Source organism: Echinops telfairi, unplaced genomic scaffold (genome assembly GCF_000313985.2).
Source record: "Echinops telfairi isolate 266 unplaced genomic scaffold, ASM31398v2 ScPeMD7_7468;HRSCAF=8506_1, whole genome shotgun sequence".
NCBI lineage: Eukaryota > Metazoa > Chordata > Mammalia > Afrosoricida > Tenrecidae > Echinops > Echinops telfairi.
In genome coordinates this window covers 5,199,466-5,211,820 of record NW_022111370.1, presented here as the reverse complement: position 1 = coordinate 5,211,820, position 12,355 = coordinate 5,199,466, and the positions used below count along the sequence as shown (strand labels likewise).

Sequence of the window (12,355 nt, the reverse complement as noted above, 5' to 3'; positions counted from 1 at the left end):
TCAAGGGCTCATGAGGGAAGGGGGAGCAGGGAGGGAGGGGAAAAAAATGAGGACCTGATGCCGGGGGTTTAAGTGGAGAGCAAATGTTTTGAGAATGACGAGGGCAATGAATGTACAAATGTGCTTTACACAATTGATGTGTATGGATTGTGATGAGTCGTATGAGCCCCTAATAAAGCAATTAAAAAAAAGATGTTAAAATAATTCTTTATGTTTGACAAGAAGAGCACCATGCATCTGTCCCTTACTCTATGCAACAAATTTAGAGCATCAGCAATACTCAAGTTACCATTATCTATGAATTCCTAAAAACAACTATGTATGAAGAGAAGTTTCAGGAATCAAAAACTTCACTAACAAATATTACCAATGCTTTATTTGTTATGACAAGGACCCAGAAATATTTCCTGTCTTTAACAATATTATATATATTTATTCCTTTACATGTCAAAGAAAACAGATATTCCCTTGTGATAGTTACGGTTTATTGTGCCAACCTGGCCGGTGAACACGTGGGATTAACTGAAGGGGAGAGAGATATGTAAATGTGGCTTGGCAAGGCTCGCCTGTTTGGTCTCTTGCTCTCTGATAGTCAAACCAGTGTGCAGCTGCCTTAGCTGGTTCTCTGCCTCAGCTGGAAAGGCTCACTTTCTGTGATACATCCCTGAGGAAGAGCCACATGAACCTACCCTGATGCAGCCCTGGGTGCTGGAGAAGCCTCGTGGAGACCCCTGCCAGCGCTGAGATGTTTACACGCTCACTGATTCGGCATTCCTCCTGCATTTGGCATCATTGCGTGTGTTTTGTGAATTTGAGGAAGGCTTTATAGATTTGTGTTGGGCATATGGGCTAATGTCGGATTTATGGGCTTGGACTGGACTGGGTTGGAATGCTTTCTTAATGTACATTTATCCTTTATATAAAAGTCTCTCTTTTACACATATGAGTTTCTGTGGATTTGTTCCTCATGTCTACACAGACTAAGTCACCCCTCCTCCCAACATACACTTTCATAAGTACGTGCACGCACACACAGTAAACAAAAGACGTGAGCACACTGAATTCAAGTCATCTTGAAACTTTATAATACTACTTTATTCGAAAGCAATAAACAATAAATAAAAGCAAAGCCAAGTACACAAATAAACAAAAAACACGTTATGTTTAATTCAATCTAAAAAGTGACAGATTCCCAAGAAAAGATTGAAGAAGGCCAAGAGGGGAAGTGTGTGGTAGTTACATAATTTCATGTCAATTTGAAGATATAAAAGTGTAGGGGTGGTATTCAACCTGTTAATCAGGTCACACAGCCTGATGGTGCCACCTTGTCAGCACGTCTTTCTCATGAGGAGGGTCGAGGGAACCTCACCCTTTTTCATTGCCTTTACATTCCTCGCTGCTGACCCCCGAGAGTTGCCAGAGCCCTGCCATGTTTCCACTGATGGTGGAAGCACACAACTTTGCACCAGCCTGTGATCTTCCTGAGTTCTACATCATTGCATGTGACTGTGTGAATCTGAAGAGGGACTTATGGACAGACTATGATCAGACTTATGGACTTGAGTTGGACTGGGCTAGGATGTGTTTGTGATACATGATTACTTATTGATATAAAGCCCTTATACACACATGAGTGTCACTGGATTTGTTTCTCTAGTAAACCCAGCCTAACACAGAGAGTAAAGTAAAATTATTGATAAGAATCTTTAAAATATTTGTGATATCTCAAAGGATTTTGAAGCAAACGAAGAAACTGCCAATGCAGAGGTCAGTATATAACCATGAACACTCACCCAACCATTGGTAGGCACCAGAATCAGATTAAGGCAAGTGAGGGGCCTAACCATTGACTTCCCTCCCCTCTCCTGCTTGCTCGTGCACTCAAATGGGAGTGTGCATGTAATCTCTGCAATGCAACTTCTTTTTAAATGTGACTGTAATATTAGCATTTAGCAGGTTGAATTGAACTGGATTATATAATTTTTAGTGAATGCAAGTTACCTTGACTTTTTACTATCTATGACATTGGTTCTCAACCACTGTTGAGAATTTTGCTACTGTTATGAGTCATAATGTAATATATGATCTGCAGGATATATTTTCATTGTTATAAATGGAATATAACTAAAGCACAGTGATTAATCACAAAAACAATATGTAATTATATATTGTAAAATATTCATTTCTAAAAACAAAATGAAATTTTGTCTTGAAGCATGGTGTGGCATGACTAGCAGTCTTATTATTTAACAATAGTAAACTACATTGCTACATTTTGGGACAGTATGTATGTAAAAAGCCAACACCAGTGCAAAGGTTGAGATAGCTTCTTTCTCACCAGATCAGAAATTCTCGGGGCAGTCTTTGCAAGAGCACAATGAACATCATCTTCCACAACAAGTCTACTTCTGCATTTAGACTTGATAACCAACAAGCTGGAAAACCCTGTTTCACAAAGATATGTTGTTGGAAATGGAAGATGGAGACGCAACACAGTCTTAGAACGGATATGACTACAAACACTTGATCCAGAATTTTCTAACTGGTATTGGAGAGAAATCAGTTCTCGCTGCATCGCTGTCATTAAGTTCAATGAACTCCTCTTGTGCTGTCTTAGGAACATATTCAACTTTGACTGTGAATGGGCTTCTGGCAAGTGCAAATGGGTGTCAGGTAGATTTGGAAAGTACGATGAAATTTCGCCTGTAAGCATGTGCAAGTGTCCTTTTACAGAAATTATCATCGTAATCCTTTTGTCTCGGTCAATGTCACGTTCGTCAAAGAAAGCAGATAAGGTAGGCAACATGTTAATTTTATTTTCATCCAATTTTTTTGCCAAAGTTGAGGTTTCATTTGGAATGATTGGATCTTTTCGGACAAATTGAGGCATGTTGCATTTGGTCCTTGCAGTGATAAATGTAATTCATTCAAGATGGCAAAAATGTCAACCAAGTAAGCTATTTTCTGCAGTTCACATTTATTGCAGAAAAGTGCTTCGAACTATGGTCTTGCTTTCTGATTAAAAAACGTTTTGAGTTTATCACGAAGCTTAAAAACACACTTTAAAACTTTTCCTGTCAACAACCATCTCACTTCAGTGTGAAATAGCAGAGCATTATTCGGCGCATCCAACTCTGCAAAGCTGTGAAAACAGTTGACTGTTTAAAGTGCTCACCTTTACAAAATCGACAGAACTTATGACGCTTTTCATTACTTCTTGTAACTCTTGTGGCAATGTCTTCATTGCTAATATTTACCTATGAATCATTGTGAGTTCAGTACCAAACGCTGAAATACAGATCGACAGCCTAGCATAGCTGGAGCACCATCTGTGCAAACTCCACAAACCTTTTCCCAAGAGATCTTATGCTCTTTCAGAAATGAACCAACTATGTCAAATACATCAGGTGCAGTAGTTGTTTCAAGAGGTTTGCAAAAAAAACCCCTCATCTTTAAAGTAGCCATCATTAATATACCTCACATAAACCAGTAACTGTGAACAGTTTGCAACATCTGTAGATTCATCAAGCTGGATGCTAAATATTGGAAATGGAGATTAAATATCCTGGATTACTCTGATCAAGAATATCAGCAGACATATAATTTATTCTGTGGACAGTGTCGTTAGATAAGGAAATTGCACTCAATTTCATAACAAATTTGTCTCCAATCTTAACTGAAACAATATCTTTGGCTGCTGGCAACAGTAAATCCTTAGCAATGGGGTGAGGTTTCATAGCTCTGGCGATTCTGACTGCCACCAAATATGAAGCTTCTAGGGCTGCTACGTTTTGTTTGTGATATTTGCCACCAGTATCAAGTCTGGTTTTCTTGAGTCCATCAGCTTTACATCTAAAATAGTTGGTATCCTTGCCGGCAAAGCTCATTAGCTTTACATCTAAAATAGTTGTTATCTTTGCAGGCAAATGCTTGCTATCAAAATGGCATTTTAGTTTGTTTGGCTTCATAGATTCGGTTGATAGAACTTCACAACAAATAACACACTGTGGTTTCTCAATTCCTGCTGTAATTACTGAGGTAAAACCATACTGTAAAAAAATCCTCACTATAGTTTCTTTTCTTAACATTCTTCTCTACATGAGCCACTGTCATGGGATGGTTTGCTAATGAAAATAATATATAACAATAGCTGTAATAATACAAGAGATGATACATGGCATAGTTCAGTCAACACAATTCATTAAAGTTTCCTATACCATTCTGTGCTGTTTTTCTAACATACCTGTTACTATCACAAGGGGGCAGCATTCACATAAACCACAGCTGAATGTAGAAAGACCGATCAGATTAAGTTCCCATGGTACAGATACATATATATATATTTTTTCTGCAGTAGTTGATGATTTTACATTTGCCCAGTAATTATAATTCATGAAGTGTCATTTTACCTACAATAAATACTGCTGCTTTCAACACAGTAGCTGCTTTCTACAAAGTAGCTGCTTTTAACACTGCAGTTGCTAGTGGTGTCAACCCTGTCACATACACCTGTATTTGTACCGGTGTATGTGATGGGGTTGGCGCGATGATGTCATCATGCCAGGTACTCGTATGTGGGTTTATGTGCATGTGGGCAGATCCACCTGGAGATGTATAGAGAAGCAGTGTCATGGTTCCTAAGACCATCGGAAATATGTGTTTTCCAATGGTCTTAGGCGACCCCTGTGAAAGGGTTGTTCGACCCCCAAAGGGGTTGTGACCCACAGGTTGAGAACCGCTGATCTATGGCAATTTTCTATAAACACAATCTTTCATATATGCTATCAGAAAGAAAACGAGTTAGTGAACCTAATTGTTTCAACAATGAAGGTAAAATTCTGTTGGTCTTCCACAATGAAAAATAGGTTTTCAATGATTCAGCTGTAAATGGCTCACACTTCAAATTTGATGCTCGTTTCATAATAAATGCTATAAACAAACCGATGAAGAGTTATAAAAGCAACTTTAGTGCTCAGAAAATAGCTATCACAACTAATTGCTACATTTTATTTTTAGATAAAACTTTCATCTCTAAGATGTTATAATTAAAAGCATTACCATTCTTTGTGCTTACAAATTCTTCAATAATTTCATCACAATTAAGCCGCCGAACAATATCTACTTCCATACATAATAAAGACAGAGAACTGAGTCTTTCTTGAATGATGGTTGTACACTGAAGTTTTCTGAGTCTCTTAAGGGATGAAAATGAGTGGTCGGTTGTGCAGTTTGTGATCATTAAGGTTAGGAATATGCGTAGAGCAATTTCAACATTTGGAAATACACATTGTATTTTATCTTCTATTATGGAATCATACATGCCTACATGAGTAAACTTTGTCTTTCCTGAATCTGAAAATTTAGTTCTAATGTAAGAATGAAACTGTCGCACTTCCCCGTAAAGGTGTGTGTTTAAGTCCTCAGGATAAGCCTGCACTAATGTCTTGGATGCCTCCAAGCATTCTTCATCAGGTATATCCACATTGTTTAAGAAGGAAAATCTACCTGAAAGAACTTCATAGGCTTCTGCTCTTCTTTTCATGCATGATGCAAGTCTGTCAATGATGGTGTAGTACGTGGTTACTCGAAATTGATCTCTGGCACTCAAGACTCCTGGAATACTTCTGTCACTTACTTGTTTCTTTCTAATGTTTCTGTGATGGTGAACTGATTGATAATCAGCATCTGGCAGTATTTGTTTTGATGAGTTTTCAAAAATCTCAAAATCTTCTCTTAAATTATGTAAATACTCTGTTAATGACTCGTAGACGTCTGTGCACATCTTTAAGTTTCCTTCTGAATCCTGGAGGGCTTGACTCATCTGATGAAAATGCTGCAGTATATTATTCCACAAAACCAGCATGAACACATACTCTAGCGTTTGCATTCTGTTGGCGATATTTTCCGCTTCTCTTCTGGCATCGCCTCTTTGTGTAGGGTCTTCAACAATATTTTCTAAGGCTTCTAGAATCTGAGTGTATGACGTCAGGATCACATTCGTTGCTGAAGCATGCACTTCCCAATGTGCAACACAAAGACATTTTAATACTTCATCATTGCCTAAATACATTTTAAGAACTGCCCATCGTTGAGTAGAGGCAGCAAAAAATGTACAAAGTAAATGAACAGTTGAAAAAAAATTAACTGCTTCTGGACAACAGTCTACTGCACCACGTCCTACAAAATTAAGTGAATGCGAGGCACATGGTATGAAAACGGCATATTTGTTGTGCTCTAAGATTTTCTGTTGCATGTCTTTATAACGCCTTGACATATGAGCAGCAGTGTCATAGGACTGGCCTCTGCACTTAGAAAAATCAACTTTGCAAATTTCACATAAATAGTGAAGTACTTGATCTGCAATTTCTTCACCGGTATGACTTTGTAAGCTAGTAAATGTGATAAATCGCTCGACAGGTTTTCCTTCAGTCGGAGATACATATCGTAAAACAATGCTTAGCTGATCTGTGTGAGAAAGATCAAAAGAGGAATCTATAGACAAAGAGAAGTATTGAGCTATACTTATTTCACTAAAAACAGTTGATCGAACTTTATCACTTATTAAAAGTAGTAATTCTTCATATGTTGTTTTAGACATATACCATGGGTTGTCCTTTCTTGTGTTACCATATTTTGAAATGTGACCCGCTAAAAATGGATCAAACTGAGCAACAAGTTCAAATAAACCCCAAAATTTTCCATTTTGTCGGGACTGACACACTTCATTTCTTCCTAAAAAAGACAGCCCACTTTCAGCAATTGTTATGATGACAGCAACAACACGCTGCAAAACACCTTTCCAATAGTGATGTTTTTCATTAAATTTTGTTTCCACTTCAAGAGTTAAGCCAAAACCATGAAGTCTTTGGTTTAAATATGACAACATACAGTCTCTGTGAATTAAACTGTTTTCATGTTTATCAATAATACTCGAGTTGCGCCAATCGCTAAATCCATCAGTAACAAATCGAGAATTAAATGGTTTACGACTGAATAGTTTGCAAACAAAACAATACACAGAGCCAACTGATGGAGAATATAGTAGCCACTCCCTCTTATAATTTTCACCGTTAGCTTTGCACCCTAGAAATATATTCTGGCTACAGAACCTTGTTTGTTTACCATCCAGAAACTTTCGGCATGACTTTTCAAATGGTCCGCTGTGATGCTGACAATCACTTGGTCCTCTTTGGATCCAATAGTTGACATCACTAGAAGAAAATTTATTCCACAAAGCAGGATCTGTATTTCTATTATTTATAAGATCCGCAGATGCCGCAATTTCAGATTGTACAACAGTGTCACTTTCTGCACTGTTATTCATCTTTTTCCCACAGCTAGGATTGGGTGTACAATTTGGAGCAAATTCTGCTCGGTCTGTATGGCTATTAGTAAGTTCAGCACTAGCAGTACTACTACCCATTAGACTTGTGTATTCAGTGGAAGAAGTCTCTTCTGAGTCATTAAGTTTTACACAGGAGGTTAGTTTTGGAATTGTCTTTAGGGATTCACAAATCCTTCTCCTTTTCTCTTCTTTGAGCTTTGGCTTTGGCACTCCACTTAGTTGCCGTTTCATTTCACCTGGATATAAAATCATGTCACTGTTTAAATTTGGTTCCACTGCAGCAAATAAACTTGAATAATTGAAATACATAAAAGTTATAAAACAAGTAAAATTGATAACATAAAATTTATATTCAAATTTGGTGCTAACACAAAAATTTGTATTTGAAGATTAAGCTAAAAAAAAAAGATTTGGAACATGTAATTTTGTTCCTCAGGTCTGAAATAGTCAAAACAGGGCAGTCAGAAATATCTATCAATGTAATCCTTCCTTGCCCTGACTGCTCATGTTGGATCCAGGTGCACAATGAGTAAATCAAGAATCAGACTCAACACTTCACCCCACCTCGTGTTTATTAGAAAGAATTAGTATATTTTTAAGAGACTGCCTGAGATAAGCAGTTTCATTTACACTGGAGTGGAGAATCGATGATAGATCTCAACTCAAGTGCTGAAGTGGCAGGGGGCACAACCTTGTACGTGGGTGCCCTTGTGCCCCTGCATGAATTTTATTTCCAGCTGGCACATTCTCACATACGAGCTGGCATCAATTCCATTTAGCGTCTTGCTAGTAACCCTTCCCTTCCTCTGCGGCGCATACTTTTCCTTGTGTCCTGTCTGCTGGGCATCTATGGTTCTCTGCTTTGGACAACTGGTGCCTGCCTCTGTTCTGCTGATGCCCTAAGCACAAGCTTACCTTGCTCAAGGGGTAATCCGTCCCTGGTAGACCTCTTGGAGACCCAGATGCTTGAATTAGCTGAAATAGTATCAAGTTTTTACTGATTACTCTTAATAGGGCAACGGAGCACAGAGGTTAACTCCATAATATCAAAATGTAAAAGTCATCTTTGTTGAAAATTCCAGCTACACTCCTCACAAAGGACTCAAAGGAAAAGGAGATTGAGCAACGAGTTCCCAGGTGAACAAAAGCATGGTGTGCCTGTGTACAAATGTGTATGTTCCCTCCTGCCTCATCATGACTAAGTCTTCAGGCATAATTCTCCCTGCAAGCTAAACTAAGTAGGAAGACTCTCATTTTCTAAATTAATATACATATACATTTTTTAAAAGCAGGTAAAAGATTTTTAAATTGGTTCAGGTGGGCAGCAAGTTTCTAAAAAAAGAATTCAGTTTCAATACTAATTAAGATAATGCCAATTTTCAACACTTAGTATTGTGATTCTTTAAGTAACACATCGGAAAAGGTTTTAATAAATGTATACCCTAACATCACATTCTTCTAGCCAGAGATCACATTTTGACAGAAAAGAACTCATAGCACTTACACAAGACTCATTTCAAAAAGGCTATCTTCCAACATTACTAATAATTAAAACTTGAATGTTATCATAAATTTAACAGAAAATAGCTGATGATATATAGAAGCCAAAGAAACGTAAGGTTCGGTCAACACTATGTGAGAATATGGCAATATGTTGTCCTCAATCTCTAGAAGCTGAGAAATAGGACAATTTCCCCCCATACCCCTGGCAGATAGCTAAAGGTCCGTGTTGTAAAATTTGAGACATTCTATTACTGCAGGAATGACCAAGAACTAGTAGCTCAGACATTAAAAACTACTGCTGCCTGTTACATAAACGCCAAGTAAAGGAACAAGTGAAACATGCCCCATTTGTCTGAATAGATAGTTAGGAAGCTAAAGATCACTGACTTACGTTAAGTAAGCATATTCAAAGCACCCAGTAATCAATGAACTAGCAAACCAGCAAATATGCACCAACCTGATTGATCCATGACTTAAATACATACCCTAAGCTACCTAGACAATATCACACAGTTGTCATTTACTGAGCATCAAAGATTTTTTGAAGTCCTGAAAACAATAGAATAAGGAACACCAGAATCCCAAGTAAATTTTAACAGTGAGGAAAAGGTATACCATAAAGTCATGATAGATTAGAGAACAGAGTTAAGAAAAGGCATGGTCCCTGGACGACTAACACTCAAATGAATGAGATTCCTAGGTTTCTAAAAATATGCAGAAAAATTACAGCTCAAGATGGAAATACTCTGGCTCAAAGTACCATTTACATAGGAAATACCTCTGTGTGAGAAAAATGGAAACATTTTAGTTCCTACTGCACATGACAAAGCATGTCAATATTACCTTTCTTTCGAAAGAGTGCATTTAGGTAATTTTCTGCTTGGCATTCAATCTTATCAGCGTTGGGCTGGCCCTGAGATGATAGTTTCTCCGTTGGTGTTGACTGTGAAGAATCAAGCGATGGCATACAGTCCTAGAATTATTAGAAAACAACAGAGCATAAATTACTTCACTCTAAATGGGCTCCCACCACAAATGGCAAAAAGAAAAGTATTTGCTACACGCTCACTTCTTCAACTTTTTAAATATGCCAAATTATATAGAAAGAATATAAACTTGGGGGCAGGATACGGGGACAGGTGTATGAAGAGTATCAGCTCTAATGCGAGGACCACATTAGCTTTATTCCTTAACAAAACAATGTCAAAAAAAAGGAGAGAGAGAGAGAAAAAAAAGAGGTTTAGCAGAGGTTTACCGATGAGTAAATTTACTGCCTGGCATTACAGAGACTTTTAACAAAGCAGATACGTTTACCCACTAATCTGACCACACTGGATCTAGATTCTCAAGGTCTCCTGTCTTCTTGGTTCTTCTCATATGCGTGTATGAACAATCAGGATTCCTCACCACACTAGCTGTTGCTTACACAGTTCATACACTATAGTCGTGGAGCCCTGGTGGTGCCATAGCTAAGTGCTCTCAGCTACTAATCCAAAGGTTGGCGGTTTGTACCCACCAGCTGCTCCACAGGAGAAAAGAAGTGGCAGCCAGTTTCCATAAAGATTTATGGTCATGGAAACCCAGGGGTGGTGGGGGATCAGGGAGGTCTGAGCAGCTGCTATGCGCTGGGATTGACTCAACAGCAATGAGTATGGCTTTTTGGTTTAGACAGCAGGCATTTCGTATTAATAATTTACACAGGGGGTAATTAGGACATTCAAAAGACTTCCAAGAATAAGTGAAAAGCTTTAAAAAAGTAGCACATTATCCCCCTACTTATATACTCCTAAGAAATCAGACTCTATAGTGGTCTTGGAACTAAATTGAATTTCATGAATCAAGAAATTCTAAGAAACATGTGAAATAAGAAAAAAGGATCGCATTTCCACTTGTGAGATATGTTAAATGGTAGGCTACCACCCTTAGACTTCAAGATATACTCTTTATTACCAATATCAAGTATTTAGACTTTCACTGTAAAGTCACAAAATTTTCAAAACCAATTAAGCTAAAAAAATTAAAATTCTGTTACAGTTGTGCAATTCGTTTAGAAATAATTTCACAGCACTAAAACTTACACTGACTGCTTCTCTCTGTAGGTTACAAAATGAACATTTTTCATCCATAGACCAGTCAGTCAGCTCTTCTGGTTCACAGTCTTTAAAAGAAGGAAAAATACTCATTAAATTCACTAACTTCATTAGAACAAACAAAAAGCCCACTCTCCATAGCAGCAAGATGGCTTATCTAAAAATAAAACTAGCTACTAATGCTAAGGGGAGAAGGCCCAACTTTAATACCAAATTGATGGCATCTAAAGGGAAATAGGCAAAGAAGGCCAGAGGAAATTACGCCGGCATCACTGTGGGGTCAAAGAATAAGCCCTGGTGGCAGAGTGAGGTAGACCCTGGGCTGCTAACCACAGGGTCAGGAGGCCAAATCCACCAGAGGCTCTGCAGCAGAAAGAGGAGGCTGTCTGCTCCCACAGGGATTCCCAGCCTTGGGAATCCAAAGGGGGAGCTGGACACTGCCCAGAGGGTTGCTAAGTCAGAACTGACTCGATGGCAGCGACCTGAGAGAGTTATTTGGAGGGGAACAAAGAAACCAAAGCAATGAAGAACTGGTTAAAAGCTAATTCCCCTAAAGTGGGATTCTGAGTATCAATGATGCCTTTTTGAGGGAGTCCGTGAGTGGCACGGACAGTTAGGCACGTGGCTACTTACTACATGAAAGGGTGGTGGGTTGAAAGTTCCGCAGAAGGGCCTGGACAGAGCACCCTGACCGTCAGTCGCGGAGCCCTCCCGCTCACCAGTTGCTGTGACACTCCCGGTGGGGTCGCCACAGGTGGGAACCTACAAGAGGGCTCTGAGTCTTTCCAAACAATCAGCAAACGGGGAAATGTAGGGGAGGGCCAGAAAGGGACAGGCAACCTCACAGATTTGAGACAATGACGTGCTGCCAAGAAAACAGATCCACAGCTCATAAACCAGCTCAGATTTTTTGGCTTTGTCATAAGATGTAGAATAAAATGCAGAAAAACAATACTCATATTATTCAACACATACATTTCTTTGCCACAAGGATGCCAGTTCTTTACAATCTAATAGTTGTAATAAGGAATAGAGCTTCTGGAAAAGAGTTTTATGAGATGAATAACAGCAATGCCATGCAACTATGCTGGGCAGACAGTGCTTTTCAAACTTACTCCTAGATGCAGAAACTCCCAATCACCCTTCCTAGACACGTTCTTATGCCGACCTCAAACACACAAAACCATTATCACCTGTGAAGTCTCCACTCACTGCTGCACCACAGTAACTGATTCCAGTACTTTTGAAATACACAGTAAAGCTGAATGCATGTTTCTGCCAGACAGCACAGGAAACATGCTTACCCTTACGAAATGATAATAAATACAAGTTAGGCTCAGTCCCAAGGACTCTATTGTATGAATCCAGTTATATAGGATGGAATAGAACATAATACAATTTCTTGCAGTATAAAGAG

The 12,355-nt window shown here is 38.7% G+C and overlaps 1 protein-coding gene across 3 annotated transcripts in view; it reads right to left on the bottom strand.

Annotated features, from left to right (window-relative positions):
* Nucleotides 1–11,007, bottom strand: part of LCORL (ligand dependent nuclear receptor corepressor like) — a 99,269-nt gene extending 88,262 nt beyond the window's left edge. The window contains exons 1-2 of one of the 3 annotated variants that reach the window (XM_045284404.1): nucleotides 10,927–11,007; nucleotides 9,692–9,821 (exon numbers count right to left, since the gene is read on the bottom strand). In XM_045284404.1, the coding sequence (XP_045140339.1) occupies nucleotides 9,692–9,821; nucleotides 10,927–10,974 (178 nt within the window). In that variant the 5' untranslated portion in view covers nucleotides 10,975–11,007. The remainder of the gene's footprint in view (nucleotides 1–9,691; nucleotides 9,822–10,926) is intronic. The other 2 variants (XM_030888634.2, XM_045284403.1) reach the window with 2 other exon arrangements.
* Nucleotides 11,008–12,355: the final 1,348 nt, after the last annotated feature.